The 17,694-nt window shown below is 46.7% G+C and overlaps 1 protein-coding gene across 1 annotated transcript in view; it reads right to left on the reverse strand.

The window, feature by feature from the left end:
• The window catches only part of LOC146337178 (cell surface hyaluronidase CEMIP2-like), a 103,101-nt gene that overhangs the window by 56,630 nt on the left and 28,777 nt on the right, over window positions 1-17,694 (reverse strand). The window contains exons 13-18 of the mRNA XM_084816378.1: window positions 15,247-15,332; window positions 12,082-12,213; window positions 11,926-11,961; window positions 10,706-10,858; window positions 6,419-6,596; window positions 694-909 (exon numbers count right to left, since the gene is read on the reverse strand). Coding sequence (XP_084672504.1) covers window positions 694-909; window positions 6,419-6,596; window positions 10,706-10,858; window positions 11,926-11,961; window positions 12,082-12,213; window positions 15,247-15,332 — 801 coding nt within the window. The remainder of the gene's footprint in view (window positions 1-693; window positions 910-6,418; window positions 6,597-10,705; window positions 10,859-11,925; window positions 11,962-12,081; window positions 12,214-15,246; window positions 15,333-17,694) is intronic.

The following is a 17,694-nucleotide window of genomic DNA, read 5'->3' on the forward strand; positions in this document are numbered from 1 at the left end:
ACCCAAAGAATCTTAAAACGTAAAAGCAAGTTTCTGGCACTCATGACTGTAAGTGGAAAATGGGTAGACAATTTCTGCTAAAACCTCAGAAGCAAACAAAAAAAGAGCCAGGGAAACAGATTCTACTGGCGACAGGATGGGGTTCCCTGCTTTCCCCCAGGAGGGAGGAACACCGAATCAACTCATGCTACAGTTGCTTTGTTCTCTCTGTGACAAAGGCTGAATGTACACATAGCAGTTATACCATTATCATAATTATTGGTGCCCATTGGTGCCATGTGTACCAATAGTTATGATAACAGTATAACGGCTATGTGTAGATTCAGCCGAAGACAACTGAGGCTGCTTCAAGAGTGTGGTGGTTCTCAACTTACTAGGATTACTGAGCAAGGCATGAACTAGAAAGGAAGTCTCCACCTGTGGATGCCTGTATTGTTCATCAGAACCAGTACAGATGCAGAGAGACTTCTGTACACAGGGTGCCTTGTTAAGAGGCCAACATGCGAACCCAGCTCGACAGCATTTATGGAGCCTTGGGAAAAGGGTGTGTGTGTGTGTGTGTGTGTGTGTACACACAAGAGTGCTGATCATAGTAACACAGATTCAAACTCTTCTAGATGCTTGCAATGTAAGTGCTGCCATGCATGGACCCACTCAGTGTGTGCAACACCCCTGCAGGTGCAGCAGTGTTACCTGTGCATATTTCCCAGCACATATCATTCCATTCCACCTTGGGACAATAAGGCAGCCTGGGTGACGAACCAGATAGTTGTCTGCCCTGCCAACAAAGGTGTCTGGATATCCCGTCAGGGAACCGTCCAAATCGTGGAAAATCGAGATTTTGTCACCGTCGTTATTGTTGTCTCCAAACCACCGGCCTGGCAGGCCCAAGAACACCTTGAGCCCAACCTTTAGAGAAAGAGAGTGCCAAAGAAATACACACAGTCATTATTCTTGCAGCGACTGTATTATGACTGCAGCCTTCTCACATTGTCGTTCAGGGCTCTGTTGGAAATGGTAATACTGCCCCTGTTGTAACCGGGCCCAGCCTCCAGGTTTCAACAGCAGAAATTCCAGACCCTGTCAGAATGATTCTGTGCTTTTAACAGCTGTGCAGCAGGCAGAAACTCAACATGCAATGGTTTCCCATGGTTGTAGGCTGGAAAGGGTGCCCCTGTTGAATTTCTGTCTGTCATAATACAGCTGTTAAGGGCACAAAACATCTATCAAAAGATGTAGCAATCTTAGGTTATTAGGCTGGGCATTTCCACATCCCGCTCTCAGTTTAGGGTATTTGTGGCTCACACATTCTCCAAGTTGCTCAAAGAGGTGTAATGGGGTTGTTCCATTTTTTCCTCCAAACCACCATGCAAGATAGATTAAGTCAGGGTGGGGAAACTTTTTCAGCTCAAGGGCCAAATTCCAATCTGGGAAGGGTCTTAGGGGCCCCATTCCCTTTATGAATGGGGCCAAAATGTGATCCCTACCAATTGTATGGCTACTCAGAAGTAAGGAAGACCAAATCTCTCAGCAGCACTTTGAAGCAGCATCCCAAATACCAAGACTCTGCATGTCTACTCAAAGGTATGAGCAACAAGTCCACTCAGAAGTAAGCAGTGCAAGATTTTGCATGTCTACTCAGAAGTAAGCAGGAGAAACCTCAGAAGTAAGTAGGCCTGAATCACTCAACAGCTTTCTCCAAAGGCCCCACCCCCTCTCCCTGGCAGTACAAAGCTCTTATCTCTGATCAGCAGAGATAAGAGCTTTTCCCTGCCAGAAGAGGAGGTGAAGACTAAGGAAGAAGCTGGCAGGCAAACTGGGTAGTGAACCCCCGCAGGCTGCTGGATCCCCTAATTTAAGCCAAGAAACAGTGACTTGTTCCAAGGCTGCCCACTGAGCTGCATAGCCAAGGAAAAATTTGAATCCACATCTCCGTGGTCCAAGTCCAACACTCTAACCAATGCGCCACATTGGTTCCATACAGTAATCATTATTTGAGGTCTCAGAATAAGGCATTGCTCCTAAATACTGTCCTCGATAACCTACTTCTTGTGCATCAATTAATGACTACTCTTGACCTATGCGTCTCTCTCTCCACTCACTTAATTATAACTCTGAAGGATACAAGGAACATTAAATGCTATTTAAACTCTATTTCAACAGTGTTATTAAAAGCATTATGAGACCCAGGGCTGAATCTGAAGGCACAAGAAGAAGCAGACTAGCTGGAGCTGATCGTGTCTGGACCTGTAAAGGGCAGAAGGTTGTTCTGGATCAGATCGCTGGGCGATTTGCAGCAGATTGGCAAGGATTCCTGACTCCCAATCATTTAACAGCAGCAGCTCCCACCCTAAATTATACTGCTGAAATGAAGAAAGCTTGCAGGGTAAGAAGGCATAGCTGGAACCCTGAACAGGAGTGCTCTGTGCTGAAACATCTTACTTCCCCACTGGTTTGGGTTTGTTTGTTTTTAATTGACTGGGTTCAGACAATCATTGCAGCCCACAGTGGCTTATTTAAGCTACAGTGGGTTACAGTGCATGCTAATGGCCATTTTGAATATTCAATCCCCGGCGGGGAGGGGGGGTGCCATGGTTTGTCCTGTCATCCAAACCTGGGCAGCAGGTGTTGTTTGAAGGTAAACAACCCCTGACGCCTGGGTTCAGACAACACGACAAGCCATGGAAACCCCCACTGGGGGTTGAATATTCAAAATGGCCACTGGCAGATGACACAATCCACCATGGCTTGGGTCTGGTCAGTGCTTGGAGGGGATACTACCTGGGAACCACAGCCACCCTGAGTTCCATGATGGAACAAAGGTGGGCTATAAATGAAATAAGTAAATGGATGGATGGATGGATGGATGGATGGATGGAGGCTTAAAAAAGCCATAGTGGGCTGCAATGACCATGCGAACTGGTCCAGTGTACCTTATGAATACATATTTATCATACATATGTAAATAATACATATTTATCATCATTAAATGCATCATTTTAGTCTTACATATATATTTTGGATTTCCCCCCCAAGAATCAAAACAGTTGCACAGATCAATATGTTTTGCTTCTCTGTCCAGCCTAGCAATTCTGTTTTTTAGAGATGTGTGAACTCACCCATGTCTGGGTTCTCCGGACACCCGCCCAGCCCCTGCCCCTGCTCACCAGTCCCCAGATGGAACTCAAACCCCTCCCGCACTCAGCAAGCAGCCCACGCTCACCCAGAGGCCTCATCGAGATCTGTAGTCACCATTTAAATTAAAAATAAAGGAGGCCTATGCCCACACAGTCCTTTTCTCACTAACTTTGAATGTGTGGCTGCCAAGGGGCATGGCTGGGGTGTGGCCAGCAGGCACATTCCCACTATCCCCTCACCCATTCAATTGCAAAAATATGCACAAAAATGTGTATTTTTGCAAATGTGCATATTTGTGTGTGCAAAAATGCACATTCCGCGAATGCGCCTATTCGCATGTGCAAAAATGTGCATTTTTTGAACATGCGCATTTTGCACATAAACTAATGTGCACATTCGTGAAATGCATATTTTTGCGTGTGCACAAAGATGCGCAATTTTGCAATTGCCATTTTATTTCTCAAAAAATGGCAACCGCGAAGCTCAACGAGGCTGCCGGGGTGAGTGCAGGCCATTCGCTGAGTGTGGGCAGGAGTATTTCTGCTGGATTCCCAGACTGAATCAAGCACCCACGCCATCCCTACTGTTTTTACATTTGCAGTTAACCAAGGCCTAACTCCCTGCAACTATGTATTCCTTTAATATTCCTTAAATATGTTCCTTTGCTGGCCAGCGTATGGGGCCATGTTTATCTATTATTATTATTATTATTATTATTATTATTATTATTATTATTATTATTTATATACTGCCTTTTCCCCCAATACTGGGACACAATCTACCCCTTGTTGCGGCATTCCTCCTGGGTGGCAGAAGGCACCACCTCCCAATGGTCTTAAGGATGGGGCTGGAGTGTGCTGCCCTCCAAGTGTTCTTCAAGGCAACTTCGGAAAGGCGTTGCAATATGCGAGAAGAGGCCTACAGGATCAGACCTGTACAGCTTATGTAAGTCTGTGTTCTTGGTCGGTGTGGCTACTCGCAACTCCACGTGCTTATGGGAGGACAAAGAACTGAATCATTCCTTGTCCTCCATCTGAACTTATAAGCAATGTTTAGACAAGTAATAAAGTAGTGAAGTGTGATTCACTGGAAAACATGGAGTCAAAAGGACTTTTCTTTCAAGCCATAGAGGGGTGCTTGACACACCTCTGCTTTGTACAAAAACTACAGCAACAACGCACTCCTATAATCAGCGTGAAGGTGCTGACCGTTCCATGTGTGTATTACGGTCAGCCAAGCACCAGAGTCCATCACAGGGAACTGCCTCACAGCGCGTTAGGGGCAAAACAGACATTGCTTTAAATCTGTAACTAGCAGCTACATCTTTTTATTGTTACCCACAGAAACCTGCTGTAGTGGTCCCTAGGGTGGGGGCTGGGGAGCTTTTAAGATCCGGATTGGGGACCCTGCTCCTACTCTAGAATAAAACAAGAGTCGTAGTTGCTAGATACAGATTTAAAGTAATGCTTGTTTCAGCCCTCAGACTGTTGGGTCCATCTTGTTCAGCATTGCCTATCCCAGGGGTAAGCAACCTGGTACCCTCTAGATGTTTTGGACTACAACTTCCATAATCCCCATCCATTGGCCACACTGGCTGAAGCTGACAAGGAGTTGTAATCCAAAACATCTGCAGGGCACCAGGTCCTCTACCCCTGGGTCTGTATTGGCCAGCCAAAGCTCTCCAGGGGTGTAAGATGGGGTCCTGACCCAGAAACTGCAGGAGTAGAACTCAGGACCAAGTGCACTCAAAGCATGTGCTCTATCACCGAGATACAGCACTTCCCTAAAAAGCACTGGGGACCGTGGCCAAAATTTAAAGAGGTTCATAATCCTTATCAAGCCAAGCCAACTTCTGAAGTGTATTGTGGTACGAGAGTTCCCTCACCATCCCAATCTTCTCTCATTAGGAGTTGTATCCAATGTTAGCCTAACTAAGTCCCATTCATTTCAATGGGACTACTCTAAGAAGGACTAACACTGGATACAGCCTGTGGTTGGTCAAGCTCTGCTCTTCGTACCTGCTCCAAAGCCTTCATACATGGACATCAGACCTAGGAGAGACTGGTCCCAGCGTCATGATATTGGGAAAAAAACATGGGGCAAGATGGCAGATTCCATGGTGGATGGGAGACAATGGTATGAATCAGATGATACCTTTTTAATTTTTACAGATTCAAGTCAAATCTAAATGGCCTTTGTGGATGCGGAGTTGGCCTTGTGAATGGATCCTCAAGTTGACTAAGCACAGCCTGAAAATGGAGTTGAACCAAGGATGTTTTAATCCACAGCCTGGACACAGGCAGAACCATTTGTAAGGGTGCACAATCTGTTAGGAGTTTGGTCAATTAATCTGTCAAGAGCTCCCCAAGCCCAGGCCAACCCAGATGTTCACTGCTAAGGGTGGCGTTGTCTCTCACAGAACGCTACAATCTCAGTTCTGAAAGAGGGTATCATTTGTTTGAAAGTGTCCCCATGCCTCAAATCTCACCCCATGTCAGAGAGATGACTTGGTCCATTCCGATATGTCAGAGAGAAGGTGACTTAGCCTGTTCCAGTGGCAGAGGCAAGGAACATCAGGGCTGGGGGCCAAATATGGCCCATCTGAGGTCCCAATCAGGCCCTCTGTGGCTCCACAGAGGGTCATGACCAGTGGCGGCTGGTGTCTCCAGTTCCGGAGGGGCAGTGATTCCATTCTGGGTTTAGTTACCACCAGCCAAAACTCTAAAGGTGTTATCTAAGGTGCTGCACCTTATCTGAAAAATGGTTTCAGCACCCTGGATAGCACCTTTGGAGTTTGGGCTGGTGGTGAGTAAAACCCAGAATGGAAGCACAGCCCCACCGGAACTGGAGTCACCAGCCACCACTGGTCATAACCCTTCCCTCCCCCCCATCCCTGATCATTTGGTGGAGTTTTTTTTTCCCCATTCTAAAAGGTTGAAATGGCTCTCATAAGGCTCAGTTACTGGCAGTAACAGCTTTAAGGTAAATATGCTGGCATTTTAGCCCAGCCCACCACTGGAATGTGGCCCCCGAGAGCTTCTCTGAAATGAAAAAGGTTCACCACCTCTGCAATATAGGTCACAAGTTTCACACAGCAATGCTTTCAAACAAACCTCTCCCCACGTGAAATCTGAGGCGGAACAATCTTGAGGGAACCAGAACACATCAGCGAACAAATGTTTGAATTAGTTTTCAGTCTGGTACCCCGACTCTACAAGAATCTGCCTCAGGTTTCTGAACACATAAACATCGAAATAACTCTGACTCTCTCCACACTTACACTTCGCTCCATTCTGACTAGCGACACGTTGTTCTGAGGACTTATCTGCCACGCATTCTTCATAAAGAAGCCAATGGCGCTCGTGTGTCTGTCGGCAGTGGGGGTGAACTTTCTAAAAGTGCATTTTGTCAGCCGGACAGGACCATCATAGATCTGGAAGCCACGGATCGGAAAACTCCTACAGATGATGGAAAACAAAAAGCATCGGTCTTCCGGGGTTGCAGGAGAGGAGGGGGAGAACCACAGGATGCAGCTCTTGGTGAAAAGGTCACAAATAAGTTATATCAATTCTATTAAGTTTCCTTTATCTTCCCAGGAGCTCACAGCAACATGAATGGGGCTACCCCATTGATCTTCACAAGAATTTTGTCAGGTAGAGATAAGGAGTGTTCATATTATCCCCTCAGGTGCAAAGGGGTAGCAGGAACTCACAGGCAGCCATGCATTCCGTAAAATGGAGAAAGGGCCCCTTCACCAAGCAGGATTCCCCACTGGGCAGAGGAGGCCTATGCTATACAGTCCTTTTCTCAATAACTTTGAATGTGTGGCTGCCAGGGGGCATGGCCACTGGTGTGGCCAGCAGGCACATTCCCTCTATCCCCTCACCCATTCATTGAACATATGATAGAGTTTGAATGGCACGAGCAAAGGGCTGGATGTGCCTGATCACATCTGATCTCGGAAGCTGAGCAGGGTCAGCCCTGGTTAGTACTTGGATGGGAGACCACCTGGGAATCAGGCTTCCTGCACTAAGCAGGGGGTTGGACTCGATGGTCTTGTAGGCCCCTTCCAACCCTGTGATTCTATGATGTCAAGCAAAGGGCTGGATCTGCCCAATCTCGTCTGATCTCGGAAGCTGAGCAGGGTCAGCCCTGGTTAGTACTTGGATGGGAGACCACCTGGGAATCAGGCTTCCTGCACTGAGCAGGGGGTTGGACTCGATGGTCTTGTAGGCCCCTTCCAACCCTGTGATTCTATGATGTCGAGCAAAGGGCTGGATCTGCCCAATCTCGTCTGATCTCGGAAGCTGAGCAGGGTCAGCCCTGGTTAGTACTTGGATGGGAGACCACCTGGGAGTCAGGCTTCCTGCACTGAGCAGGGGGTTGGACTCGATGGTCTTGTAGGCCCCTTCCAACCCTGTGATTCTATGATCCTTATAGTACAGAATCCCTTTCAGCCCAAGGGCAGAATTCCATTTCAGAGAAGGGCAGAATTCCAAGGGCGAAATTCGGAGTTCCGGAGTACAGAATTCGGAGAAGGGTGGACTTCCAAAGGCAGAATTCCATTTTGGAGAAGCTCTAGGTGGCTGCATTCCAGTGGTGGGTGGGGCAAAATGGACAAAACCAAAATTACCAGCATATTTCAGCTTAACGCTCTTATTGACAGTAACTAAGCCTCAGGAGAGGCACTGCAATTTTTAGAATGGGGAAAAATGCACAAATGCCAGGAAACCACAATCGATAATCAGGGGTAGGGGGAGAAGGTATCTGGGAAAACCTGGACGGCCAGATTGGGACCTGAAGAATGCTGGATTTGATCCTTGGGCCTGAGGTTCTACCTGATATAATAGCCCTGACTCTAAAGGGGGACAGGGAGCTCTCCATTGTGATCAGCATTTATTTATTTACTTACTGTGCAATCCTATGCATGTTCAGATGGAAAAAAGGCCTACAACTCCCAGCATTCCCCAGCACTGCTGACTGGGGAATGCTGGGAGTTGTCGGCCATTTTTTCATCTAAACATGCATAGGATTACACCCTTGCTTACTTACAGAATTTAGAAACTACATCTAAAAAAGACTGGAGTAGTGAACAGTAAAGAAAAAATAATAATAAAGAAAAATACGAAAGAATGAAAGTCTTTAAAATCAAGTTATACAATAAAACCGTGGCCGCTTCATCACATGTTTTATAATGAATGCTTCTCTCCAACAATTCAGATGCAGCTAAGCAATATGGAGAAATATGTATCAGCTTTGCTGCTGGCAGTTTGATCTTGCCTTTGGCACTCTGAATGGCTTCTGTTTTCTTTTTGACTTTAAAGACCACTTATAGTGCACACTCCAGCTACACTGTCAAACTCTCAGACCACAACTGTTTTCTACATTTGCTTCTTATTTTTGCTGAGTGAACATGTATCTGTTCAGCTTTTGTTTTCTTCTTATTCTCTTTTCTGTAATAAATCTGATATTTTTTTTTACATACGTCCCTTGTTCTGCTCTGTTAATGCATATATACACATATGCATCTTGGAGATTCCTCCTTCTTCATTTTTGGCATCTTCCCACCTTTATCATTCTGCTTTCTGGATCCATGCCACCTTAATTCCCCCCAGCTAGCCTCAATCCATTGTACAAAATTCCTGTATGGTTATTTATCTTTACTGTCTGTATGACAAAGACAAGGTCAGTTTATTCAGGCCAGATCTCAATCCCCGCTCCACCCATTTTTTATTTACTTTATCAAACCAGAGCCAGCCCATCCCCGACAAGTCCTACATTTCTACTCCTCTCCCCCTTGGTCCATTTCTGTACCCTGCCCATCCCTCACAGGAAACCTACTTGACTTACAGGGGGAGCAATAAAAGCGAGGGTTCCACCACACCCTACCAGCACACCGTGAAATGGCAACATTATGCTCTGGATAAGTTTTCAATGATTCCTATCACTCCTAATCGCTAATTCAGGGGGTGAGTGCCAACAGAAGAGGAACTAAACTGTGGCCACTGCGAAAGAAGAGAGGGGGGTCCCCAAGATTTGCAGATGTACTATTTAAAAACAAAACAAAAGGGGACCCAAAGAAAAAGGAAGAACAGCCCTATGAGGACCAAGCATGCTCAGTGGCCACAGAAAGTTGAGTGTCAGCTAGACAAGAAAAAATGACAACTGGGGGTGGGCAGGGGGAGAAATGGTATGGCTTGCTGGAGGAAGGATGTTCAGGCACGCTTCATGGCAGCCATACTCACAAGGTGAGTACAGAAACTGCATGCCGCTGTGTTGAGCCACATCAACAAACCAATCCTAGCAGTTTTCATCTCTACCAGGTCTTTTATCAAGCTAAGGGGTCTTCATTGCCCATTCAAGACCAAGCCACCCCAAAAGACTCTGCATGAGGGACGCTGGAGAAATTCGAGATGGACTGAAATGAGCTCGGATTGCTGAGAATTTGACCTGCAGAATCCACTGTGGAGTGACCCCCTCGGGCTATGCGGAGTCTGTGGACTTTCGGATGTTTCTTTTTTACATTCCCGAAATTTACACATATTTATTCGTAGGAAAATACACACGTTTCTGCTAAGTGGAAGTAGGGGGGTATGCTAAATATTACACACTAAGGTAAATTATGTAAAATCTTATGAAACCCCTTACATAATTATTTGCATATTTTTCCGCTTGACGGAAACAATTCATATCCGTCTGTGAGCAGACGACGGAACAAAAGGTGCCTGACTATCCATGAAACACAGACAGAGTGGGTTTTACACAGTTCACACAGCCCTACTTTGCATTACCACAGGGAATGGGTTCATTATTGCGAGGGAAATTCACACCCCACCCCACCGCCTGTGCCTGTGAGGATTACAGCTGAGCTCAGAAGGAACTGGGAATTCTGAAAGGGTGGCAGATGATGTCAGTATCCCTGCTAATCAAAAAATTGCTGGCACTGCATCCCTGTGAGCCCTGGCTCCATGACACCACTGACTGCAACATGTTGCAGGTCCCACTTGTCAAGTTCTGAAAGACAGAGTAAATGGGCAGCAGTCTGGGATCCGGTTCGGAGGGGCAAAGCCTGAGCCACATTCCAAACCAGACTTCCCCAATCTGAGCCCCAATCTAGACTACAACTCCCAGAATTCCTGACCATTCGCCATGGTGACTAGGGCTGATGGGAGCTGAAGGGCTCCAAACCACCAGGGTAGGATTAGCTCCCATCCCAATGGCATATCTAACTGCATCCCTTTTCTTTCTACCAAACAAAGGTATAGCTGCCATTCATGATACGGGGGAAATAATGTGATCAACGTTGCAGAGAGGGTGAAACCTCCCCTATCCTACCCTTATCAGATGGTGGCCTGGCCTGCACTAACAGGAAGAACATGGGTGGTGTGATAAACACACCCTCCACCCACACACACCCTGCATGTCACAAAGCTGCTAGTAATAATTTAGAAGCATCCGTGGTACATCCGCCCCTGCAGGGATGCTCTCATGCTCGCAGAGGCTCCACTGCTAATGCATTTCTCATGCACTCGTTTCCAAGGGAAGCCACCACCCGTAAATAACCTACTTGTTTCTGGGCAGTGTCCTATATTCTCCATCGGCTCCTCTCCCCCAGTAGCTGTTTTGTCCTCCCTGGGAACCAAGATTGCTGCTTTCGCCCACAAAGATGGAATGAGTCACTTCCAGGCTGCAGCCTTCGTCTACGGGGAAAGTTCCATCACTAAAATTAGATGAACAGCAAGTTGTTAAGGATGCAGGGATGGAGCAGAGCTCAAAGGTGCTCCGCCAGCAGGGTAGATCAAGCCTGTTCTGACGCAATGGAAGGGGCATGAAAAAGGCAAGCAGAATGATCAAGACGGTCCAACCACATCTGAAGGTCCAAACCACTCCAATTCCAGCATGGGCAATGGTTGGAGCTGATGGGAGTTGTAGTCAAAGCACATCAGGAGTGGCTGGACTACAACTCCCATCAGCTCCGACCATTGCCCATGCTGCATTTGGAGTTCAGCAACATCTGGAGGGCCGCACATTCCCCCCTTCTGATCAAGAGGTTGAACCACTCTTCCTTGGGGACTTTTATTGTTCAGAGGAGCACAGGAGGATGCCTTATACCAGGTCAGATGCTTCATCCATTGAGTACAGTATTATCTACTCTGTCTGGCAGAGTCTCAGGCAGGAGGTCTTTCCCATCACATTCCACCTGATCTTTTTTATTGTTGTTTTTTTAAGAAAAAAACAGCCCAAAACCAAACTGGGGGATCCAGGAATTGAACCAGGGGGACTCTTTGGCCTGCAAAGCACATGCTCTACCACTAAACTGCAGTCCCTCCCACTAGAACAGGGCTGGGAAACTTTGGATGGGGGGGACTCCATTGCCTCCGCAACCCCCCCCCCCGGAACCCACTGCAGATGCACCCTGGTGGAAGTGGCTGCGTGCACTAATTCACAGTGATTTTGCTGGGAACCAAGGCCCATGGGGAGCACCGGTCCTGTTTCCCAGCAGCGGGGCAGCAAGGGACCAGCAGGAGTAGCAAAAAAGCCAAATATTTGTCCCCCCAAAATGTGATGCTCCTGCTCACGTTTGTATTTGGGATTGTAAACGGGACACGTGTGCATGATTTGCGAACAGAGATGAAATTCTCGTACATCCCCACGTGTCACAGAGTTTGGCAAAAACCATGGGGAAATCAGTGGGTCAGTCTTGTGGATTTCCTGAAGCTGCTCCCCACCCCATAATTCTGACACTGGTTTCCAACAAATATGTTCTATTGAGAAAAAACAACTCACCTAGCTAGAGTGAGTCCAATCCCATTGTCTGCAAAACTAGGAGGGAAGAAACATACCAGAAAAAGTGTAAAGTTCAAGGGATGCATGATGGTAAAGTCCCCCCTCCCATTTAGCACAGATGCCAGGACCAAGAAGTGATGTTTCAAGTTCACCTACCCACAGTTGCGGAAGACAATATCTCCTCCCCTTGCCCAGGCTCCGTGGTCATTATTTTTGAAAGCAACGAGGCCATCAATTACAGCAGGAACCCGTGGCTTTTCGGGGTCGGCGTCCTGGTGCGGGCGGAACCTGGAGCAAAGAATTGAGTTAATTGCCATGACCCCAGCACAATGGGAAACCAACTTAGAGACAGGAGGGGGCCGTCAATCAAAAGCTCCCAAAATACTTGAACTGAAATGAAGCCTCGGTGTTTCCAGTATTTTTGGCCGTGTGAGTGCAAGCTGGAAGATGTTCAAAAATGCAAGCTCAGTTTATGTTAGTGCACATTGTACTGCAAGGCTAAAAATAGCAAGTGTTGGACTTGTACAGTATAAAGAAACCTCCGCTCTGTAAGTCCTAAGGAATGGAGGAGGCTCATCCTTCTGGAAGTTGTTCCAGGAAAACCTCCATACAACTTAGCTCTCCTGTTCTTCTCTCTTCCCTGATCCCTGGGCCCCTATGCCAGGTGTCTGTGGTTCCCCCAAATGCTCTGAACCCTTGGCTACCTCACACATGCCTATCGCATCGCTGCCTTTCTCTGCACCTGGTCTGTGTCAATTAGGGATGGCCGAGACATTTGTTTGGTTTGCATTTTAACGCTGACATCCTGAATTCACATGCCACAAACCACATATTGCTGTTAGAGGCATCATTCACACTTTTCAGAATTTTGTAGTGCAATATGCAAATAAAATATGCATGGAGAAATGTGCATATTATGGACATGTGCACATAAGAATGCTTTATTTTAGCGGGGAAACACTTGTAAAAAATGCTTATATTTGGAAAAGTTCATGCACAAGTGCATATATTTTGAGAAATGCACACGAAGATACATATGAATTCCTTGGTGGACTTCTTTAAAAAAAAATGCAAACTGATACAAAAACAAACACAACATAGAAAAATGGGAAACACGGCAAAATGGAGCTTGACAGATTCATTCATCTGTACTATCAACTAATTCCACCGAGAAGTAATGGATAATATCCAATGTTAATCCTACACAGAGTAGACCCATTGAAATGAATGAGACTTAAGTTAGTCACAACTAACTTTATTCCCATTCATTTCAATGGGTCAACTCTTCATAGGACTAACATTGGATACTACCCATTGTTTGACTTGTTGCCCAAGTTTCATCAGCTCCGATGGGGTTATTTGCACACGCAGGTAATCACTTGGGGTTTCAGCTAATAGAAAAGGCCATATCCAATCCAACTGGGAGAGGTACCTGCTAGTTCAGTATCTGAACACATCTTTTAGAAAATTCAGCACAATTAGCATACATACCAAGTGCTACGGTATGAGGCATGTCAAGTGGTTGAGTGCAGAGAAGAACTAATCCTCAGTGTCCATTGTTTTCTATCAGCAAAAATTCCATGAATTGCTTCAGATTTAACTCCCTGAATTATGTGCCTGCTCTACAAATTTGGTACAGAGTTTTATAGAGGCAGAGAGTTCAGAGTTTAAGTCTTACTTGCCCCATGAACTCACTTGGTAGCTTTGGCCAGGCTGTTATTCTCATAACCGAACCTCTCATTCCCTTCCTGCAAAATGAGGAATACTCATATTGACGTCCTTTATATGGTTGTTGGAAGGACTGCCAACAGAATGCCTACAAAGTGTTCCCAACACACAAAAGATGCAGTAGAAACACGAAGTATGCAAATTCCAATCCTCTTGCTTCCTTGAGTGATTTTTAATTTGTTTTATTGAGCGATGAAATGGGTGGGGTAAAGTCTATTATATAAAAGCCAACTCTCAGCTTTCTGCCGCAAATTAGCATGACCAAGAAACAGAACCAGGCCATTAAAAAAAAAGATGAGCTATGCTGGATGAGACTGAAGGCTTATCAAGTTCAGCTTGATGTTCTCACAGTGGCCATCCAAGGTGCCTATGGGAAGCCCACAAACAGGCTATGGGTGCAACAGCGCCCTCCCACTCATGTTCTCTGCAACTGGTATTGAGACATATATTGTCTCCAATAAGGATGGGGGCTATGCAGATGAGGTGGGGTCATGCCAATAGGAGTAGGTTTGATTGACAATGGCTGGGGACCCTAGGAACAGATTTAGCCTCCCCTAAAATGATGTCCCAAGAATGCACCCCTTCAGTTTTTCCACAGGTGAGCCGATTGTTTCCACTTATTATTTATTTATTGCATTTATATCCTGCCTTTTTGCTCTTGCAAGGAACACAAGGTGGCTTACATGACCCTCTTCCTCTCCATTTTATCCTCACAATAACAATTCCGCGAGGTAGGTTGGACTGAGAGTCTGTGACTGGCCCAAAGTCACACAGTGAGCTTCCACGGCTGCGTGGAACCCAGATTGTCCGACTCCCAGTCCAACGCTCTAGCCACTACACCACACTGGCTCTCACTTACACCGATTGGGAAAGGGTAAAGCACTATGCTTTTGCTACAAGGGCAAGATCTACCCTCCACCCTGGCCCCCCAACATGGGAAGCCCAAACCTCAAAGGGATCCTGCCAGGGGTACAAATATATCACTACTGCACGCCCTGTGCAACTTTGCAACACGAGCTATCCGAGAAGGACTTATTGTATATTCCCATCATTATCCACCATTTGTTCAAGGAGTTTGAGATGGCATACACGATTTCTCTCTGCACCCCCCCTTTATCCACACAACAGCCCTGCAGTAAAGAATAAGCTGAGAAGCAACAACCAGTCCAGGGTCACCCAGTAAGAGTTTCATGGCTGAATACAGACAGTCTTCCCAGTGCGATCCTATGCATATTTAAACAAAGAAAAGACCTACAACTCCCAGCATGCCCCAGCCAGCACAGGGCATGACTGGGGCATGCTAGGAGTTGTAGGCCTTTTCTCTGCCTAAACATTCATAGGATTGCACCCTAGCCCACCCTTTCCCAACTTGGTGCCCTCAAGATCTATTGGACTTCAAGTCCCATCATTCAAAGTCGACATGGCCACTGGGGAAGGCTGATCTAACCACTGCATCACATTGGCTTTTGCCCTCCATCCCACCTCAAAAACCGGAGACAGAAGCACCAAGGAGTCTGGAAATCCCCCTAAAGCAATAAAAAGAAATTAAACTAAACAGGCCGCAAATGACAGTGTGACATTTTGTTTACACACCTGGCATTATCCACCGTCAGATATTCTCGGGGATTTTCAGCACTGGCTTTCGACGTCTTGACTCCTTTCCCAATAAACAAGCCAGCCTGGAAAAATTATTATATACATATGCATATATATACATATATATTTCACCATCTGAGTTCAATTATTTTTTGAACAAGCAAACTGTAGCATACTTGGTAAAGAAAATGAAAAGAAAAGAAGTCTGAAGATTTTTGCAAAGGGAAGTTATTGACACTGCAAACAGTGGATATTCTACTAGTCAGGGGTGGGCAGCTTGCGGCCCTCCAGATGTTAACATGAAACACAAGAAGTGTTTTGCCAGATCAGACCAAAGGCTCATCACAACGCTGACAACGACATTTATATCTCACCATTTTTCCTCTTGTAAGGAACCCAAGGTGGATCACATGATCCTCTTCTTCACCATTTTATGCTCATGACAACCCTGTGAGGTAGGCAGGCTGAGAGCCCAAAGTCACCCAGTGAGCTTCATGGCCGACTGGGAACTAGAACCCGGATCTCCAGAGTCCCAGTCCAACACTCTAGCCACTACACCATGCTGGCTCTCCGTTGCCACAGTGGTCAACTAGATGCCTAGGGGAAACTTACAAGCAGGACTTGAGTGCATGTAGTTGCTGGACTACAACTCCCATCAGGCCAACCACTGGCCATGCTGGCTGGGGCTGATGGGAGTTTGGAGTCCGGCAACATCTGGAAGGCCGCAGAGGTTGCCAGTACAGTTTCAGCTGTTCCAAAACAGCTCAGATGATGGACAGGAGAGGCTGCTGGGTGTTTTTGCCATGCTGATTGGGAAACTGGGTCGGGGGGGGGATTACATTTGTTTTCTAAGAGCCCATGCATGTGCCAGTGTATCAATTTACTCTAAGAGGAAAGCTCCTATTCTAGGATCCAAGTAGCCTGGAACAGGAGCCTGCTCAGGCCTCTCAGGACATGGGGAGTTTCAGGGGGCGGGGGGGGGCAAGGAAGAAGGACAGAAGAAAGACAGGAAGTCCTTGTTTTGCTGTTCAGTGTGAACCTGGAAGTTCCATCTCCAGACAATGGAGCCAGTTGCTCTGGTATTTCTTATCTTTATTGGCTCAAGTGTTTTCGACATTTTGTAAGCCCTGGAAGCTCATAGGTCCTTGTTGGCCCATTGTGTGTGTGTGTGTGGGGGGGGGATCTTATTTTAACTTACCAACTGATATATTTCTGCATAGCTAAGGAATACCCCAAGTATGTAGAAAACACTACTTTATTTTTTGCATAGCCCTGTTTCACTCCCAAAGGATACCCACTCAACCTCCCAAGTCTGCTTTTAGAGGGAATGGTGATGCCTTGGAGTTCTGGGAGAGAAGCCCCAAAAGGGGACAACTAATTATTTTAACTGGGAAGCACCCGTGCCTGTGTGTGCGTGCGTGTGTTGCACATACACACGTACACCCCGCACCATACGTACTACAAAATGTTTTCTAAAGCTTGATGCTACATCTCTTCTGTAACATGCTAAGGGATGCCTATCAGAGATTGGCTGAGATGCCCTGATGTCAGAGAGGAGGTGAATGCGGGCAAATTAGCACCACCACTCGCCGAGCTGCTTATGTCCTACAGAAAGGCAAGGCAGGCCGATGCTCGAAGGAAAAGAGGGATAGAAGCACCGGATGCGTACACCAGGATTCCAGGGCTAGGGTGGCCATGTGTCCTACTTTACAAGGGACAGTCCTCTATTTGGAAGGTTGTCCAGTCCAAGCCAGGTTTAAAGATGAAGAACCATAAGACGGGAGAGCAGAGACTTGGAGGTCCTCCATCAACTTAGCACTTGGACAGCAGACTGAGCAGGCAAACAATTCACCTGGTCACTGTCAGGAGAACCCAAGCTGCCTCTTACAGTCCCCTCCAATAGCCAACTCAAGTCACTGACAAAAAGGATTATTTCCAAGGCTTTATTCCTTTTACAAGTTAATGACTCTTTCAGATGCTAATCACCAGCGACTAAGCAAGGAACTGCACTGGGGTAGTTAGCAGAGAAGCCTACGCTCCAGATAAGGCAATTGGTCCCCGTTTGAAGGGGAAGAGCAGGAAGACTTATGAACTTATGGGCTATGGAGAGGTCCTCCCTCTTACCTCAGGATGTGACCGTTGTTTTAGCACCAAGCAGGCAGACAGCCTCCTCTCGGCGCCCTCCACCTGGCGCCGCTCCCTGCGTCTGCGCCGAGCATCCAGAAAAACCCCCTCCCCCACCCTCTCGCTGCCAGGGTCGCCATCTCTCTCGGGAATGCAGGCAGGAGGAATCTCCCCCTGCCGCTGTGCCTGTGAGAGATGAGTGAGCTCCTCTCCCACGGGTTGTTGCTCTTCCTCAGAATCAGAACTGCTCTGGGGCTCTATGGGATCAGTTTCCACCCTGACAGTCACAGCCTTTCCCACTAGGGTGAGATGTATTATGTT

This window comes from Heloderma suspectum, chromosome 11, assembly GCF_057233095.1.
Source record: "Heloderma suspectum isolate Gila_16-S chromosome 11, 16-S_ref, whole genome shotgun sequence".
NCBI lineage: Eukaryota > Metazoa > Chordata > Lepidosauria > Squamata > Helodermatidae > Heloderma > Heloderma suspectum.